This window comes from Genypterus blacodes, unplaced genomic scaffold (assembly GCF_046128005.1).
Source record: "Genypterus blacodes isolate CSIRO-AG114 ecotype Tasmania unplaced genomic scaffold, CSIRO-AGI_Gbla_v1 ptg000021l_1, whole genome shotgun sequence".
Taxonomy (NCBI): domain Eukaryota; kingdom Metazoa; phylum Chordata; class Actinopteri; order Ophidiiformes; family Ophidiidae; genus Genypterus; species Genypterus blacodes.
Window position 1 is genome coordinate 5,999,060 of NW_027466834.1, and position 22,433 is coordinate 6,021,492.

The window sequence follows — 22,433 nt, forward strand, 5'->3', positions numbered from 1 at the left end:
AAACACGGATGTGCACACCAGCTGAAATGTAGTCGGCTTAGTCTGTTTTGGATGTTCAGGTCAACGGCCACAAAAACATTTCCAAAATGGCAGCGTTTGCTGTAGAAAACAACCTCTCCGTCATCATTATCAGCCATGACTCACCGGCACTACCATAGCAAAGCCTGCAGGCAGCATGTCGTGTCAAGCGCCTTCTCTCCCAGGAGACAATAACATCCAGCGTGTCCAAAACACCTGCTTTTAACAAAGAAAGCGCTCAACATAGTTTATTTCATCCGGAACTGAGTTTTCCTCATCGTGACAAACTTCCCCTCTGGCTAAAATGCAACTGAAACCATGACGTGAAAATTTGGGAATGGATTCTGAATTTTAGAGGACAGGAATCAGGATTCTAACGTGAATGATTTCCCTCCCTTACCTGCCCAAAAGCTCCTGTTCATCTGTGTTACCCTGGTGCCCTGAGTTCACCAGCTGTCACGCTGTGCTTGGATCTAAACAGACGTACCTCCCATCCCTGAAGTCCCAGACAGCTGAACAGAGACCGTGACATTTCTTTGTCAGTGTCCCCATATTTACAGCCACGATTCCCCTGCCGCCCTGCAATTTCGGCCAGAGAAGTTGATGAGGCAGCAGGAGTGCTGGGCTGCAGTGGGGGCCTCATGGCGTGGGAGTGAACTGAGCGTAGCGAGGAGCACAGCGGGCCGCCTGTGGCCTCTCCACACTGTAGGGCTTGTCCCCTCGCCTGGCAGTACGGCCGGGCCCCTTGCTGCAACCCTGTGTGTTTGCAGCTGCTTGGTAGTAATTAGGAGCAGCCACTGCACCACAGCACCCTCTCATTTGCAGGGTGGGTCGGCAGGACACACAGCACCCTTCTCTGCCTCGGCTACACTGGTCCTGGCTAGCCGCAGAGAGGGAGAGAGATGGAATTCACGCTCTCCGCTCCTGTTAAATATAAACTCTTAAACGCTGTACAAAACAGTCCGGGTCTGTTGGAAACACGAATAACAGGCTTGGGTATCTATAGCAGGAAAGCTGCGTCCATTTCTTTTTTAGCTACACACTCCCTAAGAGCGAAGAAACACTGAGTGCAGTTTTTGATGAATTACACCAATTATACCGAGATGCATTCATTTTACGTGGCTTGTTAACACCCTCTCAAAATATCATTTGCATTCCTACACAGGTGGAACAACTTTTTCGCTGTACACACAGAAAGATAATGGAGGTTGCGCTTCCTCTCCCGAGGGCGATAACACGACGGCATTAACCAGTCGGTTCTGCCGCATGTCTGGTATTGTGAAGCTAGCAGTTCAGCCAAGTGAGAAACAAAAAATCACGCTGTGGGCCAATTATCAGTGTAACACCTGGCTGTGGGTGCGATCCAAACAGCGCAGCAGCAGCACCGGCACCAGCTCCTGGCACATCCACACTGTGAGCAATGACCTGTGGCATCGAGAAAAGAAGTAGGAAAAGTGTAGAATAGAAAAAGACGTGAGCAGAGGTTGTTAACAGGCCCTTGAAAGGATCCATCTTTTTACTGGATAACAACACGCAAGAAGCTGTTTGGCCCCGTTGTTTCACTGAAACACAGAGCTGTAAGCAAGAGACGTCCGCCTATTATTAACGTGTCTTCCAAAGTCAGATTTTAAATGTCTCTGTATCATTTGTGAGAAAGTTTATCAGCCGAGTGCAGCTGCTTTTCAGCTCGCAATTAGCTTGGTTTTAGCTGGCTCAGCAGAGCATCTGCACTGACAATAGGCCACTGTTGCTAAAATAATGCTTTGGTGTAAAGTGATGTATGTGTATGTATCGTTTTCCTCTTTCCCCGGGCCATGAAGCACACATGCCATCTCCCTGGGGCACGCTCCCGGCCAAGGGGGAATATCCATTAGCATATGGTCTCCATTGTCGGAGGACAATTTGAATCTTTATCTACCCGCCTGTGCTGCTAGCTGCTCATAGCATTAAAATGAAAGAAGGCCTTAAGTGGGCTAATTAAATAGTATTGCAATATGCGATGTTGTACGGGGACAACAGGGGCTCCTTGCATTATCACCGCAAGTGCTTTGGAAGGGCTGTTAACCTTTCAGGATTTATAACAGCAAGTGTGGCACTGGCTAAAGGAGGCCTGTAATTGCACAATCTATCAGCCGTTGTGAGTGCAGAGTGGAGACAGGCAGTGATCTTCGCTGATTTTATTTTCGCTTCAAGTCACTACCTATGGCGTATCGTATTCATAACCACAGCGAGTTTCCCCCAATTCAGGTCAGCAGAGTCAGTCGGTGAATGTAAATGTCAAGTAAGATACGATAACGAGCCAGGAATTGGACAGTTGGTAAATGTGTGGTGTGTTGGGGTTTATCGGAGAGCTTGATGTTGGACCCACAGGGTGGGACAGTAAAGAAACAAGTCCTCAACCAGCAGAGACAAAGACATCCTGACAGACTGATTGTAAATGAATGCTATATAACAGCCTGACAACAGCATCACCCCCACATTATTCTGATTTATTCACAGTAATTATTTCCTGTTTCGAACACACACACTCACAGGGACACAGACACACCCACTAAGCACATCTATCATGCACAGATGCAAACACTTTCCTATTTTTCATCTGTCTCACTGTCTCTGTGTAAACATATGCACAGTGTCTGTCTCATTAGTCATTAGGGAAAATCTGGTTTGTGATTCTTAAGGAGGAGTTTGGATAAAGATACACCCAGACAAAAAGTAAGAAAAGCGTATTATTAAAACTTATAATTATGGCAGCGGACTGTCCAGTGGATTTTGGCCTTTAAAAGCCATTCTGTTGTGACAGGTTTGGGACTCAAGCAAGAACACAAAATAACAACGTACAGCAAAAGGGAGTGACGACGGAGAAAACAAGGATACACAACATTTTGGTTACTTTAAGTGTTGGGAGTCTGGTGTTGCCTAGTGAGCAATGTGCAGTGGCGTCCTCTGAATGCCATTAAGCAGGCACACTGGGGGTAATTGCCCAAGTCATTAAAAGTTTGATGATTTTGCTGCTGGGTGGAGGGTTGCCTGCCCTTGCTGTGGCTCATTTTGGATTTTTGCTCCGGCACGTCAAATGCCTGTAGGCCTAGAGCAGCTCTCATTCTCTCTCTCTGCCTCTCCGGGGAGCATCATGGGGCTCGTGCCTCCCCGTTTTTCAGTTCTCACCCGTTCCTGAAGTTCTGAGAGGTCATCATTATTTTTTGACAGGTAAAAAGCGCGCTGAAAGACAACGGACGGAGCAGCGGAAACACTGTGAAATGTGACAGCCACCGCATATATTATCTTTGTTCGAGATGATCTGCAGTTTACCTAAAGCTCTGCAGGATGATTGGCGATTGCTTTTACAACAATCGCCAGCCAACAGCTCTTCAACAGGATCCGTCGCGTTATCAAATCAAGCTTTTCAGGAAAGCCCGGCTATGTTATGTCAACTAGCGCGCCATTCTCTTTGCTAGACAGGATCAGTCAGGGATGCTGTAGCTTTTCAAGGTCAAACCCACCCAGCAGACAATGCCTGCGTGTGTGATCCAGTTGTCCACACGGGGATCCTGCGGCTGTCCGGGGCTCACAGGGAGAGCTGATCCAGGCAGACAGTCGGGGTGGCCCTGGCCTGTCTCCCAGGCCCCCCCCCCGTGCTGTGGCAAAGCACAGCCAGGGCAGCAGCCACAGGCCAGGGTCACTCTGCCAGCTGGTGCCAGACCTCCCTTGTCTCTCAAGCCCACTCTCATGTCTGCCACGGGGGCCATCGGGGGGGTGACATGAGGATCCTGCAAGGCCACCAGCTCCTTACTACTCTGAAGGTGTTAGCGATTCGGCCGTCTCCTTCCATGCCTGAGTCACAGCTGCACTTTCAATCCCAGATGTCTTGTTTGTCATCTTGGGACCTTTGCCAGAGGACAGACACTGATAGAGCGTTTGATTGACACATGAACTCGTTGTAGATGTGTGTGTGTGTCATATTTGTTATATCGTGCAATTTTCTGAGGCAGTGGCTGTCTATCAATGAAGACAAGAAAAAGAAGTTAAAGGTATGACAGTAATAAGTAGTGGATGGATAAATGGATGACAGGCAAACATATTTGATATGTACTTATGACATCATACAATAAACATACAGTAGATTAAGTTAAGCATGCCAGTATTAAACAATTTAAATGATAAGGTAACTCGGACCAAACCCATTGAACCAACCAACCATTTTATTTAAGGTTTATGGCTACAAGATCATTTTCCATCTGTGACCACTGCACATTTTAATTTGGGAAAGATGTGTTAGGGTAGCGATGGGTTACACACTCTCTCCTGCTACTGCACCACGTTATGATTAAGACTACCATGATTGGTGAGTTTTTTTTAGACACATTTCGCCCAGCACAGCTTCAAGTTTAGGCAATGTTGCTTGTTAGCTTTATAACACATAGAACTCTAACTCAAAGTGTAATATATGCAAATAAGCTCGGAGAAACAGGTTATGATGGCGGTGCACTCGGGGAAAAGTTGTTAGTGCAGAAAGTGTGATGTGCGAGCAGAATTACCACCTCAGATCCACATCACAACAGCATCAGAAAAGGTCAGAGTTTTCAGGCTGGCAGAGTAAATGAAATGCTCTTATAGAGGCTGTTGTGGCTGCTATTGTGTGGGCTGTTATGATGACCTTATCAAAGCCAGAGAAAGTTGGTGTATTAGAAGTTTAAATGTGTGCTTCTCTTTGGCACTGACATTTGGTGTCTCCGCACAGCACAGGTGTGAGATGCACTGCTATGTAGCACAATGCAGCTGATGCTCGCGCTGTCATTGTGGAGATTATGAATTTGGCCTGAGCACCTGATATGTACGGTACCTTCTCTTATGAGGACATGTCTCAAATTCTTAAAAACCACATCAGGCTTCTTTGTGGGTCTCTTTGACTCAGTGAACCAAACAAAACGCTGCGCCAGTGAACCTCCCACTTGACCTCAAGGATGTCTGTGGTTTTCCACTGTCTCACCAGTCACCCCAGAGAACATGGGGGTGGAGGGAGGTTATATATTTGTGTCTCCTGGTCTGAAGGCACTGAGCTGTTTCGCTGTGTGACCTATAAAACTAAGCTGCACTGTTTTAAACGTATGATAAAGATTATACCCCACCTTTTTCACTATTAAAGTTACCTGTATGAGCACAAAAGAGAATTGAACCTTTATATAAGGGAAGAAAGAGGAGTAGCTGGCTTTGTGGCGGTACAGTGTCGGGGTCTAGGGGGTGGGGGGGTAAGGAATGGATCTCAGTGCTCCTGCTGAGGTTGAAATGAAGCGGTGCCTGGGTCAGCAGCCCTGCACTCAGCACTCTGCCATGCATCCAGGTGGAACAAAGTCCTCGCTCAGCGTCTCACCCTGGGCTTCCTGCTGAAAGGTGACATCTCCATGGCTTAACGGCCGCATTCATCTACTAAAGAGCATACAATTTGTTAATCATTTCCCCAGATGACACTCTGCTTTCCAGTCGGTTAAGCAACCAAACAAATTTGCAAGTGAGCAAGGCCGCCCTAGTGTTAAGTCAGAATACACGGACTGTGCTTTAATGAGAACTTAGTCCACATTTACGGTTTATCACGGTTTCCATGCTTTGTCCACCTTTATCACCAAAACGTTGAGTGCAAAATCCCACAAGTGCTCTTTCCGTTCAGCCAGACAACACAACTCTGTTTGTGTCTACAGTTTGCGAGGAAGGATATTTTTGGATTCACCCTCTCCCATATTTAAACCTTTTTATATGAAATAATGTGATCACAAGTGTTCCACAGACATTGTCATATGTAATAGAAAATGACACACATGTCCTCTGTGTATGAACAAGAGTTATGTTCTTGTGTAATTAAATGCAGTGTGAACAATGTGAAATTCATTTCTCACAGGTGAGGCGACCCCACCTCCTCAGTGGTTACATCGACATTACACAAAACATAGGATTAGACTGCATTACGCCGGTTAAAATGAGGGTATAGCCCCGAGCTGCGACCAATTAAAATTGAGCAAAGCTAGCTCATCTGCTCAACTCCTCTCTTAGTAGGTCAGTGAAACCGATGAAGAATGCAGGCACCAGATAGCCACGCTGTACAACAACAAAAGGAAAAGAAAAAATACACACACACAAATTTTGCATATGTATTTCCTGCAAGCAGCCTTTAGAAAATGTCAATGTTGCTTTGTTCCTAATGTGTCTATTTGCGACGATGTTTTTATAAGCATGAGAGAGGAGTGCAGCATACGGTAACATAATGACATGTGTACGGGTCCGCAGCGACCACAGAGACAGAGCTGCAGAGATACAGGACATAAAGTCACTTTGCAGAGAGCGTCGGGTTACCATTGGAGTGATGTATGACCCCAAGTCCCTTCTGAGGGCTCGTGTTACCGGGCTTATGCTGCACTACAGAGATAGCTTTTCCGTATATGGAGTCAGGGGGTACAGTAATGTATGGACCCCTATCGGTGCCAAAGCTCTGACTCAGCTCGCTGACTCGTGCCTCTCGCCCTGACCTCTGCTCTGATAACGAGATACTTTAGACACGCTCCCGTGTTCTTGCCGTCGCGGCTAGAGGAGAAATGTTCGTTCCCTCTCACCTTGGTTACAACACGAAATGATGGAACAAGCTTGCAGTATTCGCATCACTCGTACACTTCAAGCATTCACTATTGAAGGAATTGCATTCAGATGTTTTGCCCATTACAATCCTCCTCATTGATGGCTGTTTTTGTTTTCTGTGTGTTCCTCAGGTTACCTTCACAAAGAGGAAGTTTGGCCTGATGAAAAAGGCCTACGAGCTGAGCGTACTATGTGACTGTGAGATAGCCCTCATCATTTTCAACAGCTCTAACAAACTGTTCCAGTACGCCAGCACAGACATGGACAAAGTGTTACTGAAATATACAGAGTACAACGAGCCCCATGAGAGCAGAACCAACTCTGACATTGTAGAGGTGAGTGAGTGTCGCTTTCTTACTTTGTCGGGGGGGGAGAAAAACTTCATGAACGTTCCCTCGTTTGGGCTCAAATATTTTATCTTCTCAGCAGGAAATTTCTATTTTAAACCTACATTGGGATTAAGCCCATTCAATTCCATACATTTGTGTTGTTTTAGTCTTGGAATTAAACAAATGGCAGTTAAATAAACTTCTTGAATAAGAGCCAGCACCCATAAAGGCTTTGTTTAAATTTTACACATACAAAAGTGAGGAACAAATAACAGTTTCTTTCGAGTTGCCATTCAGATAGGGCACAGGAGGTCTGCTTTCCCTGATAAGTTCAGCTCCTCTTGGGTTCATCAACCGACGGTGGGAATGTTATCTTTAAACAGGCGCGCACACATTAGCTGCCGACCAGCCTGGCGACCCTGTTTCCCAAAGATATTGTACCTGTAAGCCTCCTCAGGCTGTTACTCAGCACAGACTGTTAAATTGGCGATCGCCGCTGTAACTTTTAATAAAATAGCGTTTGGAATATTCCTTCACCGTATAATTCGCTATGAAATTCAACAAGCACTCGGTCTTCTTGGCAGCTGCTACACGCTGGGCCACTAGGGGAAGAATAAGCTTCTTGTTATGCCAGGATAGGAAACTGCCTGCCAAAAGCGTAAAAGCCAAAAGTAAATGAGAATAATTGGAATACATGCTGTTCCAAATATCTTTCATTGATGCACTGATCTTATTCACACTGAGCTTATTCAAGATTTGCATTTAGAAGCCGTTATCTTCGCTCTGACTAAATGAAAGCAAATGCTCTGTACGTTGATATCTCTCTGGAAAATCACAACGCAGCTCATCAAGTATTCTTCCATTGATTTAAAAAGATGTAGATTGACTTTACTTTGAACGCTGCGACTGCAACACGCAGCACGTACAGCACATAGTGTGGGGTGAAATTTCAGCCATCCAAGCTTTGCAAAAGACTTCAACTTGGAGGAATTAGTGAAATTACATGCAGCATAAAGGAGTCAGCTGTTGCCCATTATCTTTTATTCATGCTGCTGCTGCGGCCGCTGCTGCTGCTCGTGAATTACCTGCTTGGCAGAGCTGCAACAGAGCACTCTGGCATCCAGTTGAGTCATGCAGTCACTCCTACATCAGGGGCCCTCAGAGCAGAGCAGGGGCTCACCTGCATAAAAAATACATGGATACATTCTTTACTTACATAAGAGAGAGCACAATTTTGTTTTTTTACGAGGCCCTGGAAACCTTATTTAAACCTTAGACTTTGCTGCAAACACAACAACTCAAGATTTTTGGGGAGTCTACTGTTCAGTTGAATCACGCCCTCGTAATCAAATGTGGTGTTATTGTTGAGAGTGAGGTGTAATCTGGATGTATACTGTGCGTAATGTCTGCACAAGGAGCTCCAGTGCTCCCTCGGCGAACAAAGCGGAGGGCAAACTGGCAGTCATCTCTTTATTTCCCACTTAACCCTTCTGGCTACTCTCAAGGAAGCTGCCGCGCACAAAAGGGCGAAGACAGTGTCCCGTTGTTCCCGCTCACTCGCCCAGCATCATCATAGCGGACATGCGTAAATCTCCACGGCCTACTCGCTGTATGGTCACGGTTCAGAAGTGAGAAGAAGCAGAGCAGAACTAACCAACCCAGTCCACGTCACAATGTTCCCACACAGCCCCAGAGAGCAGCTCCAGTGTGCCAGTGTCGAAAGGGAATTACTGGGAAACTGCGTGCGTACATATTTCTGTCAATGCCAAGTGAGAATATCTGTCAGGGAAGCGAGATTATTTCAATCTAATACGAGTACAAACCGACGTGTTTAAAGAATCTTCTGGAATCAGAGCCTGTACTGGTATTCTGTTTTGGCAAAAGACTGAAACAATTTTTTTTAATCAGCGTGTCACAGCGTTGCTCTCCTCTGCAGCTTCTCTGTGTGCTGCACGGATGAGGAGGCAATGCATTTGTAATGATGAGAACATTCTTCCCTCCCCCCTCCCCCCCCCGTCTCTCCAGTGAAATAGGCTTCACATGAGGACACTTACACTGGACACTTATCTAAATTTTTAAATTGCGTTAAACCAATCTTCGCCACGCAAACAATCATGTGCTCGTTTTGTCTTGTTTCGGGAGGCCAGCGAGTCCTCTGCCGATTTTCAATGGGCAGCATACGCTCTCGTCCCGTCGGAGGAACTAAATCAAAGGTCACATTCCTGCTCAGTAGTACCATCTGTAGATAAAGGCTGAGCTGTACAGTGGAAGAACAGTCTCCATGTTTTCCACAGATGGATGCATGCCTGGGTCACAGTTTGATAACCCAGTGGAGGGCTGTGGACTTTGTCTCAAACCTGGCTCTCAGTCCAAACGCAGAGCAGTAGGCTCAGAATTTTCATCTAAATGTGTGTGTGCGTGTGTGTGTGTGTGTGGTTTTAACCTTACCGACACTCCAGGCGACAGGTGAGGTGTTGTATGACATCTCGCTCTTTATGCATTCAGCTGTCCGTGTCACACAACTCGTTTTTTTTATTTTTAGAAAACATTGAAACACGATTCAGATGGGATTGTTGTCATTCCAAAGTTTTACATTTGCGCTCTGCTTCACGAAAGAAACCGATTCTTATTTGGCATTAAACAGTTTGTGGTGTTCTGAATGGAGCAGACTATCCATGAGTAAATGTTTTATGGTGTGGTTTCTATTGTGTTTCTTATTGAATCCTGTTTTTGCCACAAATGAAAATGCTGCTGCTGGTCATTAGATTAATCTAATAATATTTACTCTTCCTCCCCTCCCAACTAGAGGATGTAATAAGATTTTGCTCATGCTTCACTCTAACCTCACACCATTTCCCTGGACAGAGGAAGAGCTCTGTCTGCTGGAGAAAGTGAAAAATCCGATTGCAGCTTCACAGGCATCATTTGGCATTTACGTGTCCTCTCTTTTAGCCATTCAATACAATTAAAGTGTACAGTAAAACCTAATTTGGTTTGCAGCCACACAGAATTGACATGAAGTCAACACTTAATGGTAATCTTATAAGATCTAGGTTGTGAATAGGCTTTAACCCAATTTGAGAATGGGATATTAGTTAAATCCAGAGGCCTAAGGTTTGTAAATAACCAGACTGCACCCTACGCAAAGAATCGACTTTTCACTGCTTTTGGTTCCCTGCTGATTCGTGCGACTCAACAACCTGAGATCATTCATAGGGAAATCAATGCTATTGTCCTCATATTGAAGAGAATGGGGGCAGCATTGTTACAAAGACTTGGAAGATACAGATTATTCCCCCAGTGTTTATGATAAACTGCATCATTCACTGTAGAAGGAAATGAGCATTAATTTATCAGGGCATTTCCATTAGGCTTTAATTCATGATCATTATCAGCTACTTGTTATGAATGGTGCTTTATTAATGGCTCAATAAGATATGTAAATGTTGACCGTTACAGAATGTCAAGCCCTTCATGTGTTTCTTCAGCACACCTCATTTGAATTGCACCTTTCCCTCCCATTGCTAACTGCAAATCTGCCCCATGCAGATTATTATCAAAACACATTTACTCATTTTATTTTTGTTTGATTTTAGTTTTTGTGCTAGAAAGGCTGTCGGTTTATTAATGGAGTATTTTCAGTGACTTTCAGTAAGAAAGAAAAGGAATTAGCCAATTTAATACCTGAATTTGTTCTCGGGGTTTGTACCGAACGGACGGCAGCGATTTCAGACAGGGGATGTTTATGTTGTCAATCAAAGACTGAGCAGTGATTAAGACTCATTTCGATCTTAATGAATGCAAATTGGCACATCTGCTATGGTGGGCTAGCTGTCCAGACTCTTCAATTAGCATGATTGATCAATTATGCTCCTCCTGGTGGCTGTGTGGAAGTGGAGGCTGGGGAATGTATGGTGGGGGTGCGGGGGTGGGGGAGGAAGAAGAAGAAGAAAAAAAAAGACTGCAAAATTGCGGAAACCTTTGCTCAGCCCATAAGATTCTTTTATTTGATTTGGCTGAAGGCAAAATGGGATGTCATTGAACTGAAAAGAGGAATTTTGTGGAAAGCGGATTCCTTGAAAGCTGAATGTGATGAATTAGAATGAAAAAGATGATGAGTGCCGAATAGGAACTCACAAAAGCTGGAGATCAGAAGAAAATTTCCCTTGAAATTAATAATGGGAAGTACATTTATGGGAAAAAAGTGGCAAATGTTTCCGATTCAAATTGGATTCTGTTTGTCTAAGCACATCGGAGCAATTTATTATCTCAGCTTTTCATCCTCTTCTGATTTAGTGTTATTCTTCATCAACCTTGTGTGTTGCATTCCCATTCGCATACATGAACTTCCCATGAACAAAAACACAATTTGCATTTTAAATCTGCGTCTGATTCTCCATCAGCAGAATTTCTGATCCAATATTCCTGTGAGAAATGAGTTTGAGCCATGTGAATATACATCAGGACTCTTTCAAGTCTCAATTCCATGGAGGATATGATGGTGCACGGCTTGTTTATGTTGGCTTAAGCACAATCCTTGAATATCAAAGCACAGTGGTGAGACTTCTCAGAGTATCAGAGGGAAAACATGCTCAGAGTGTGTTTATACTGACTCAGAGACATTACAGGATGCTCACAATAGGCTTCAGAAACATTAGCACAGTGCAGCCGCTGCATATATTTAGTCTTATGTTAATTATCTGTTGCTGATTTAGTGATGCATCCAGCAAGTCTCGGTGCCTAAAACTAATTCAATTCAGTTAAAAACAGTTTTTGTGTCAGGAAATATGTTGAAGCAATTTTTGACTAAACTGGGGTCGTTTGTGGTAAACCTGAATGTTTGTCTGTTATTCTGCCAATTTATTCAAAAGTAATACACAGATACACCTACAGTGTGCTGAGACAAATCTATCAAAATTTCTTAACATACTACACAAAACAGAACACATAGAAATAAATATGTTACAATAAATAAATATTTGAAATGAAAGAACAAAGTTGTGAAAACTACAAACCAATTAATCTTCTACATTAAAGACAAAATATAAATTATACGATGTCTTCTTGTGGGGCATGCTGGCTGCTCACATTGTTTACGTCACATAAGGTGGTTGCTAGGCATCCACCGTTAACGCTGGTAACCTTGGCAGTAGTATGGACTCTAATGAGTACCCTTCCAGATATTTCTCTGACCGTTGTACTTTTCTAATGTCGACATCTGAGCTCTTGCCGTGCGAGCTAAATAAACCGATGTTGCTGCCAGACTGATGAACCACATCGCATCCTGTGCAGCTACATACGTCTGTTTCTCTGTCGTGGCCGTATCCACCGCCCACTCGTGAGGGGCATCGTACTTAGTGTAAATGCAGGGGCAACATGAACGAGGGCAGCTGCCTGGAGGCTGTGCTCTATACTCTGAGGACAACAGTGTGAAAAGTTTACATCACGTAATCATTAAAAGACCGACGTACGTACAATATAACACAGTGGAATTTGCAATGTGAGCTTTTCCAGTGCTTCCTCTCTTGACATCGTGCCTAACAGTAGTGAGAGAGAGAGAGAGAGAGAGAGAGAGAGAGAGTCAAAATATCACAGCACAGCGACCTAATTTTATAGGCGTTACACTGTAGATTCTATAGGTGAAACTTGTATGAAACCAAAATGAACTGAGCTTGTAATAACTATAGTATATATGATGCTGTACCTGTACTTCTCATTAGGATTGTATAATATACCTCAGCTTCATCACTAATATCTTCTTGTTTAATTCCTTTCCCTCCCTGGTATTTCAGGCTCAGGGCAGCAGTGATGAGAAATGCCTTTAAGCTAAATCAAATGTCATTCCTGCGGCCCGAGTTATTGGCTTGATGTTGATTTTTCAGGGTTTCCAATATACCATTTTTAATAATACAGGGGGAAAAAAAAGGTCTGTGTACTTTTGAGGCTGCCGTGACTTGATGTGGTGATATAAAGTATGATTGTCAGTCTTCTTTTTAATGAACCATATAGTGTATATTGAAGTTATATTTTTTTAATATTGTCTCGTAATGAAGAAGGCGTTTGGGTGCAGTGTGTGGAGCGTTTGGTAATCCACCTCTGGAGATGATGGTGAAGTACCAGCAGATGCAGCTATTAATTTGCGTGTCTGAAATGCCATTAGTGCCTCTTCATTTGGCGCCTGTGTAAACACGCCGCGCTGCAAAGACAGAGCGCTTCCTCTTTCCTTTGTGAACGCGGCCGTTTTTGTATACCTGAGCTCAGCCTGTGCTTCAAGCCTGGTCAGAGCCAGACCTAACTCGTGCTAGTAAAAACAAACACTCCGTGGCTGCTCTTACAGTGCCAGGATTTATTTTCAGAATAGTTCAGTGGGACATGTTAAAAATAAAGATGGGCTGGTGAATGGGAATGGTACAGTGTAAAGACGAGAGAGGGGGAACAGTGCGCTGTCTTTACCCAGGACACTTGTTTACAGTCGCAGTTTGCTGTATTAACTGTGTGATAAGCAACCGTGCGAAGACAATAAATGATAAGATAATAAGGTATAATAAGGTGAAGCACTTGTGAATCGGTGGGAAATATTCTGTATGTTCCTGATTGAAAGTAAATTTATCACATTTATTGCTTTCTTCCTCACATACGTTGCATTTTATTCAGCTAGGGTTTGATAAAGCTGTCACTGTTTCCAGGTAGCTTGGCGCGAGCTTGTCTGAATAGGCGTCGCTCGCCACAGTGAGTGAAGCAGTACTAATGGTTCTGTTGCTAGCAACATGCTGGGTTTCAAAGTGCCCCTCTTTATAGGACAAGGACTCCTTTTCCTCTGGGCTTTTAGTGAAAAAGGGTCACCAGTCCTTTTTTTTGTAGTTTTTCTGAGAGTAATGAAAGCAGCAGTCCTGGTAATTTTCATGCAAGTGTTTCACAGACTATCATGTTATTTTGTCCTCTGCTTGGGAACAGAACAGATACAGAAATAGTTACCTGGTTTCTGACAAATGGCGTTTGATTGACAAATGCAGCGTTTATCCAGTCTGTCAGCAACATTTCTTTTCTCTATATGTAGGATTTGTGTACTTGTAGGCTATACAGCAGTCCTTTGTATGTCAAGCATCATGTCATTGTGTGATGTTTTCTGACTCGGGTGTGTGATGCTTGTTACCAGGTTACTCCTTAGAGAGTTGTGTTTTTTTGTTTTGCTTCACTGATGTCGGAGCTTTGTCAAGGGTCTCTCGGAGAGCATAATACAAAAGGAGACGCAACAACAACAAAACACAAGCCCCGTGTCCTCATCTTAATGTTATTTTCTACTCTCACTAGTGGGCTCAAAAGAAAACATCATACACTCACCTAAGACGACAAAGTAGATGTTCATTTTTAAAAGTTGTTGCACGTTTCTTCTTTGAGATATCACACGTGCACACTGCTAAATGCTTTGAATCCCTGCTTCCTTGCTTAGATTAAGTATAAAAAAGGTACTGCCATCACAGCTACTTTACAAAAGATCTGTAATTTGATCTGATTTATGTGGGTTCAACTCTTTATGTATATATCTGTAGCATGAAGGCAAATAAATATAAGTTCAACTTTCCGCAAAGAAGACAGAAGCTGTTCAGCCCACAACAATGCTTCCATCCTTTGTGCGGCATTGACATCATGTGTTGTGACATGTTTTGGAACAGGTTAAGTGCTGCTCCATTTGTCTATTTTGGTACATGTCCCGAGAAATTTCTCCTGCTGTAAGTGCAGTTACTTCTGTTAATTCAGAGTAAGAATGAAACTGCACAAGGACGACAATGTCTCTGAAAACCGATTGGAGTTGAAGTTCTTAAATATCTGCTCACTAATGGTTGAATGAAGTGATAATAAGAAATATTTCTTTTTTAAAAGATAGTAATGTTGGGACTAATGCAAGCACTCTAAATGAGGCATCATTTTGGTTGATACGACTTAGAAAGATGGAATTTATGGAGCCTAGCTTATATCTTAAAGCCTTTAAAAAGCTGCTGTATGTCTCACATCATTTAGACATTTTCTCAGTAATGTGTGCTCAGAGCTACAATATGTTTTTCCCAAACTGTAAGCCATTCAGAGTCTCATATGAAAACAATGTACTGTAGCTAATTTGCCTTTAGTGGGAAGCAGATTAATTTTAAAAGTGCCATATAAAAAGTAGTGATTTACACTGTTTATCCCTGTTTTGCGGTAAAAGTTGCAACACTCTTGGATAGGAGACAGCAATACACAACAATACATAATGTGTACTCCCTGCAGACGGCTGTCATATACACTGGTATGTAGTACATAAAATAGGTCAGACATGAGTTGGCCTAATTTGGTTTGATCTAGTTCCAGAGCAGCAGTGATAATAGTTACGTTAAAGATCATTAGAGTCCACCTCCTGTGTTCTTCAATGACCTTGCGAGCTGAGCGACTGAAACGAGACCTTGCGCTGGCGCACAGTGCTTCCGTGTGTTAGCTCGCGCAACAATCAGCTTGCCCTTGTGCCCCCCTCCTCCCAGCGTGCGTGCTGTGTGGCCAACCCCTCCTGCCCGGGGGCGAGGACAGAGCAAAGCCTGCTGGGATGGGGTTAGCTGGCACCGTGCCGCCTTCCCCTGCGTTGCCTGGCCTGACTGGGGGCAAAAGAGGGAGGCTGGCTGTGTCTCAGATTGATGAGGACAGGTCTGTGGTCTGGGTATAGAGTGTTGCAGAACAGACGTCCTGCTGGCACATCCTGCCCTCTCTGCCGCGCGTCCCCCCCTCCTCCCCCACCCCCAGCCCTCCGTACTCGCCTTATCGGAACTCCTAATTGTCCTTATGAATATTTTAGAGGCGAGCAGGAATGGGAGTTGAGGGCTGAGGGTATGGTTTCAAGGGCCCTGACAGCTAATGATCCACTCAATGACCAGAGAGAGACGCGGAGAGACACAGAGTAAAAATGTTAGAAAGATTTCCAATAATCTCTGCCATGCTAATGTTTTTTGTCCAGATTGTAATTTCTTCCTGTTGCAGGGAGAACAGAGCCTGTGCGTTCCAATTCTTTCTTGCTGTAGATAATGATGACATTGGTATGCCTTTATCCTCAATTTGTAGTTTAATTCCCTCTTGTCTACTGAAAATATGCTGTCCGCTGATTGAGATTGTTCTCTTTGACTGGGGCCAGCTAATAGCTTTGTCACATCATTCACTCGGCGAGCTCTAGAGAGGCGGCTCGCAGCACCGTAATTGCCTCAGATTCAGTCATATGGACGGCGCTGTATTTAATTGACAGTCTTGTTGGTTAACTGTATGTAATCATTCGGTGTAACAATAGTTTTCTCTCAGCTACCGGCCTGACTTTGAGCTAGCGGCTCATTGTTGTCTGTCCCATTGCCACCGTAATGACACAAGGCGTGCGTTTGTATATTGTTTCAGTACAGCTGCGAGACAACAATATCAAAATAAAATGCAGATGGTCCAGTTCAGAGCTTGACCCCCCCGCCCACCGACAGTGCTTTTTCCGGCCCCGACTGCGGAATGAAACAATAGAGCGATCCAAAAGGAAGGAGGTGAATCTAGCCTCATATCCTCGCGTCATGTGATTCAACAAGATAATGTCTGGGAATTACAAAGGAGTTTCTTATTTAATTGATCCTCAATCCCCCAGCTGACAACGCGTGAAGGGAAGCAAGCAAAGGCTTCCGACCGTTACATTAACTCACTCAAAGAACCACCAGCCGAGGCCTTTATTCCCCCCTACAGCATCAACGGGTGGAACGCCACACGGCCACAGTGAAAGACTTATATGTTAAAGATGTTATATAAGAGAACAGAAATATGCCTCAGCTGATAAAAAAGCCTTCCTATCATGTCTTCCCCATGCGGATTTCCCATTGTGTTCACACTCAAAGAAGCCCATTGATAAGCGTATTAGACGGAACGGCCCGGAACACAATGGTGATGTCATGAAGATTAGCGTGCTACCTTGCTTTAGCTGTAGTGGCAGGGGCACAGGGGGCCTAATTGCCGTCGGGGCGAGAGCGCTGAAATGAGACGAGAGACGAGGGGGGAAGAAGAAGAAGAAGACATATTGCTGTGACAGCATATTGCTGTGGCAGCATTCGTCACGTAGCGTACTTACGTTTGTGTACATTTTGTGTGTTTTTGTTGCTAGCGCTGCCGTCACGGTGCTCTCTGCCTTGCTGTTGAAGTCCCCTTGAACCAGTCATAGGTCAGGTGGCACTTGAGCAGCATGAAAGCTAAAGTATAGTCACGCTGCAATTCAGGCTCACAGTTAACCCTTCAATCATCTTTCCTCGCAATTGTTGAAGTTACGCGTTTCAATAGGCAACCTACCTTTCCTCCTCCTCCCAGCGTGCCTTCTTTTCACGTACAGTATATAAATAAATTAAAAGCAGGAAGCTCTCACGGAACAACAGCGCGAGCGTCAGAGTGAAATGGTTTTCCGAGACACACAGCAAGAGTAAATTGCTCAGGCCCATTTAAACCAAAAGCACCTCTCAAGAAACAGGGGACGCAGGTAGCTAATGCAGAGGTTTATTTTTAAGAAATGGTGAAGCGTTCAAGGGCTTCTAACAAAATGATTTGGAGTTTGAAAAAGAAAAATCACTCCTTGCTATGTATTTTAATCCCAGTTCCTTATGTTAGCTGGTGGGGGAATTATGAAAGGTTGTCTTCCAGGGTGCTCTGTTGCGTTGAGCACGCTGCTAAACTCGAGAGGCAATTACAGAACGAACCAACGTTCTCCATGGTTACTACGAGGCTAATACTCAGGGCTCAGGTGGAGATGACAGATAGCTGTTTTCCTCGGCTCAAGGAAGCTTCAAGGCCTCCTGCAATGGAAAATGTTACAGAAGTATCACACAAGTATACACACACACACACACACACACACACACACACACACACACACACACACACACCACACACACACACACACACACACACACACACACACACGAGCACAGGCACAATAGCGTCCTGTTGATTTGACGTCAGGCGCTCCGAGTCTCATTTTTATGGGCAGAGCCAAATTTCTATCAATACAGGTTGGGACTGCTGTGAGAAAATAGCAGCTGGCCTTGTTCCCACTCATCTTTGTGAGCCTCTCAGGACCTTGTGAATAGATTACACAAGTTCCCTTGTCTGTACTCTCTGCAGCTCCCTGTTACAAACAGCCCGTATCTTTCATCAGAAATGCCACTGAAAATCACAACCTCAGCTGTATTCACATCCCGCCAAGTTTACTTTCCAAAGTGCAGCACAGCTTGATTCAACATTTGAGAGACATTTTGCAACAGCGTTTTAGTTCTTAATCTAATTGTAATACAACAAAGTTTTCTTGAAATTGCTCACTGGGTTTTTTCTTTATCTAGGTCAGAACGCGACAGTGGTCCGAGCAGTCAGCAAGCCTGATATATAAGAGCAAAGTTGGTATCGGGTCATGTGGCTCCCAGGGATCCATGTGGTCCCTTCTAAGGCCATGTCTCTGCGCGGCTGCCTCTGATTGGCCGGCGCGGGGGAGCCAGGTCTTGACAGGTGTTTGGGAGAGAGACACCTGTTTGGCCATGTGCTGATTTAGTGATCCATTTACTGGGAGCTGTGGGCAGCGTCTGTAGGATATCCATAACACGCCAAGTCATTTAACAAAGAATTACTCCCATACTTTCCAAGCCTTTCCTTACACGCATAATTACGCAGACAGACAGACACGTCAGCCACGTGACCAACGCACGCCAAATGCCGCGAGTGTGACTTACGCTGCCTCAGATAACAGCTCGACCGTAGGGTACTTTAAGGAAAATAACGTGTCATATCGATGCGTGTTGCCTGTCACGCTGCAGATCTGAGTGCTGCTCCTTCTTGTCTGCCGCTATCTGGTTCCAGCTCCCCCCACTGCGCCGCTCGGGCGTGGCATACTGAAGACCAGCCAGGCTTGCGTTGTGAAAGTAGAGCAGCCTTGCCCATGTTGCACTTCTATGCCCGACCAATCCGACCCCAAAGTATTCGCCGTAATGAGCGGGTTGCGACTTAAATTTGCAGGTTCAGATGGGATCTTTGGGGCTGACTTATGGAGAAAGTGCATAGTCCCCCTAGCCCTCCCCTCCCCTCCTCCTCCTCCCCCCGCAGTAAACACAGGCCTGTCAGGACACTAAGTAAAGAGAGTTAGCTCAGTAAACAGGAAATGAAGCGGCAAGGCGTTTTCTTAGAATGAGAAGAATGCCACTGTTTTTGTGCCACACCAAACAGCAATGTCTCTGCGGTTCAGGGCTCGCCATTCATTATCTGATGTCTACAGAGATATGGACGCGTGTCAGAAAGCGTCTATTTCAGCCTCTTTCCATCCCTACCATACACTGTAACATTGCTTTTTGCACGACAGTTACTCAGGTTCTTTGGGAGATGTTGCACACACAATTGCAGGATCGGCCAGAGAGGGATTTAGTGCGGAGGAGTGGAATCATCTGGATTTAATGAGCGACGGTATTAAGCAACAGTTACACAAAAGCTTTTAGGAAATGTGACTTACACTGAGGTTGTGGTGAGCAGCGCTAGGTTAGCCGCATTGTCTGCACCGACCTAAACGTGCTGTCACATCACTGTCAGACAAAGGATGTAGCAGCTGTACCAACACACACACACACACACACATCCCTAACTCCCACACACACACCACAGACGTACATGTCTTTCCGCCCGCCTCTCTCTCTCTATCTTTCTCACGTTCGCACACACACGCTTTTCCACTTTGTCGGGCGACGGAGACAAGAGACAGAGAGGGAGGTCTCATTAGTGTGTGTAGGTGCCTCCCCTCTGGCTCCCCCTCTGTGACCCCGACAACCACGAGAGGCGGCGACCTTCCTGTAAGACGCGAGGCCTCTGAGGCGGCCCGCAGACAGGGGGCAGGGGCGCCGCTGCAGACCTGGGGCGGCCTGATAGAGAGAAAGAGCTAGAGGGCCCACACATAAATCATGTTTTGATGTACGCTGTCTTGATATCACAAGCTGTCATAGCCTGTCAGCGCGTCTTGTTAACACTGCTATTCAGAGCTGTAATGAGGAGCAGAGAACATTCTCGATGAGAGCGAGCAAAAGAGCACCGCGCTGCGTTTTATTTGTTTAGTCGGACGTGTTTTTACTTCCTGGGAGTCAGAATAGGCCCTTTATAACTCCATTCTATTGCGCTTTATGGGCTCTTTGCTTTTACAATAATTGCTCAATTTCACGCTCAAATAATCATCTTTGACCACATTTTGATAATCCATTTTATTTCCCGAATGAGTTTAGCTTTCGATAAGATCCCATGAGTGACAACCGTAGTGAATTAATGGATGGTACACTAAAGTGCTCTGCTGTGGGATCTTCTTATGCCCGGGCGTCTTCCAGCTGGGTGGCTTACGATAGCTGAAATATAATGAAAAATGCAAACACGCATTTGCAGCAAGAGAAGCAAGAAACAGAATAGGGCGGAGCGACAGGAGAGGGAGAGAGGAAGAGAGGGAGAGAGGAAAGAGGAGAATATTTTGTTTCTTTGAGCCTGTCTGAAGGGTAAAGGGTTATTACATAGTGACATTTCCCTCCTGGTTTCGCGGAATTTAACAAAAGAAAAAGTAAACAAATGTGTTTCCATTCCAAAACGTTTTAATGCACATGTGATTGATTGTTATGTTCTGCTGTGTCTGTATACAGTTGATGTGATGTCTACACACCCTTATTAAAAATGCAGGGCTTTGAAACATCTCAAAATTCAAAGTGAAAAACGGATTCTTTTGGGAGAAAATACTGCACAGTTCTCTGGCAGTGCACTCAGCTTTACTGTAGTGCTTAAGTCTTTTCAAATTGGCCTCTATTAACTTTCAAATCTGGATTTTAGCAATTTTATCCCACCCTTCATTGAAAAAAAAACAACCCCTAAACTGTTCCAGTCCTTGGTTGACCTAAATATGTGCTTTGGGAGTTTCATTCCAACTCTTTTTTTCCCCCTCCCCATTTTCACTTCATTTGTCTAATTGAAAGGTCACATTAAGGATGGGAACAAGTCCTGGAATGATTTAAGGGAGAGTAGACATTTTTGTTTAGCCACAAATTTAGGTAACAGCAATCTTACAACACCGAGCCTACATCTTGTATACTGTTTCTTGTCAACTGTGCAATTTCATTTCAGAAATTGAGAAACAAAGGCCAAAATGACTGTGCTAGTCCAGACCCTGACGACTGTTTTGGGCACAGCCCCCTCATGGACGACCATTTCGGCAAACTAAGCGAAGACAGTGATTTAATGTACAAGCGCTGTGGTGTAAGTACTTCCTCAGTCCCTTGCTCTTTTGTGTTGATTTGTGTCTTTATGTTGATGTTCACTGCAGGCGCTAAACAAGAAAGAACACAGAGGTTGTGATAGCCCGGACCCCGATGCCTCATATGTCCTCACTCCTCACACAGAAGAAAAGTATAAAAAAATTAATGAGGAGTTTGATAATATGATGAGAAATCATAAAATCGTAAGTATTGTCAGTGCAACGTTTTTGCTTGGCTTTGTGGCACAAAAAAAAGGATTTTCACTTCTTCTTCTCATTTAACTTTTTCCTCTTTGTGTTACCACCCCCCCCAGATCCTCTATCAACTTCTTTCAGAACTGTTCTGGCTTTAGATCAATGCCCCCTTCGCCGGGTGTGCATTTGTTTCCTGTGTTTATTTGTTCTGCAGCTGATATTTTGGCTCACTCTGATAAGATCACATTTCCTTAATGAAATGTTGCAGACTGCTGCTGGAAAAGAATACACAAAGGTATCACGCTCGTGTTATCAGAAATCTAACGGCGTTTGTTACCTAAACACGACAGCGAGGTAAATACTCCAGCAGTTAGCGTTAAGTTCTACGGGTTTTTTTTGCGCTTTGATAAGTTAGGATTTGACCCAATTTCCCAACACGGCAAACATCAAACATGCGTATCACACTGTATCTTCTCGCGTCCCTACTCTTCATCAGCAGCTCTGTGTTCCCAGAGCGCGGTGACACACTATCATTTTGTATCTCCCCTCTCCTTCATCATCTACCGCAGTGGCTCACCTTTTAAAATACCACAAGCCTTTTGTGATCTTATCATGTGTGACAATATTAGAATTGTGCAAGAACATAGTGCTTACTAAGCAGTTATTTTCCATGTTCCTGACATGAAGAGCATCACTTTGCCATTAAACTAACTAATGATAACACCCGAGCGGCTCACTGGATAATGCTATGATGAAACGTTCTCACTGCCACCTGTCATTCTCACTTAAGCTTTGCCCCAGTCAGCACTTTGTAGGTATGGATTATACGCAACTGAGTCACAATTCCCACAATTCCCACTCACCTCTGACTCCCCTCTACCCTTATTTGCTGCGTTGAGAAGCACACAACATGGTGCTGTTTCAAGAGGCAAACGTTAGTGCTGACTGCCGCAATGCCAAAGTGATCAGTGCATGTCTCTAGA

At 44.5% G+C, this 22,433-nt stretch overlaps 1 protein-coding gene across 11 annotated transcripts in view; it reads left to right on the forward strand.

Annotated features, from left to right (window-relative positions):
- Window positions 1–22,433, forward strand: part of mef2aa (myocyte enhancer factor 2aa) — a 49,000-nt gene that overhangs the window by 14,193 nt on the left and 12,374 nt on the right. For 4 of the 11 annotated variants that reach the window (XM_076142336.1, XM_076142338.1, XM_076142339.1 and 1 more), the window contains exons 3-5: window positions 6,774–6,977; window positions 21,126–21,257; window positions 21,325–21,459. In XM_076142336.1, coding sequence (XP_075998451.1) covers window positions 6,774–6,977; window positions 21,126–21,257; window positions 21,325–21,459 — 471 coding nt within the window. The remainder of the gene's footprint in view (window positions 1–6,773; window positions 6,978–21,125; window positions 21,258–21,324; window positions 21,460–22,433) is intronic. The other 7 variants (XM_076142341.1, XM_076142343.1, XM_076142345.1 and 4 more) reach the window with 2 other exon arrangements.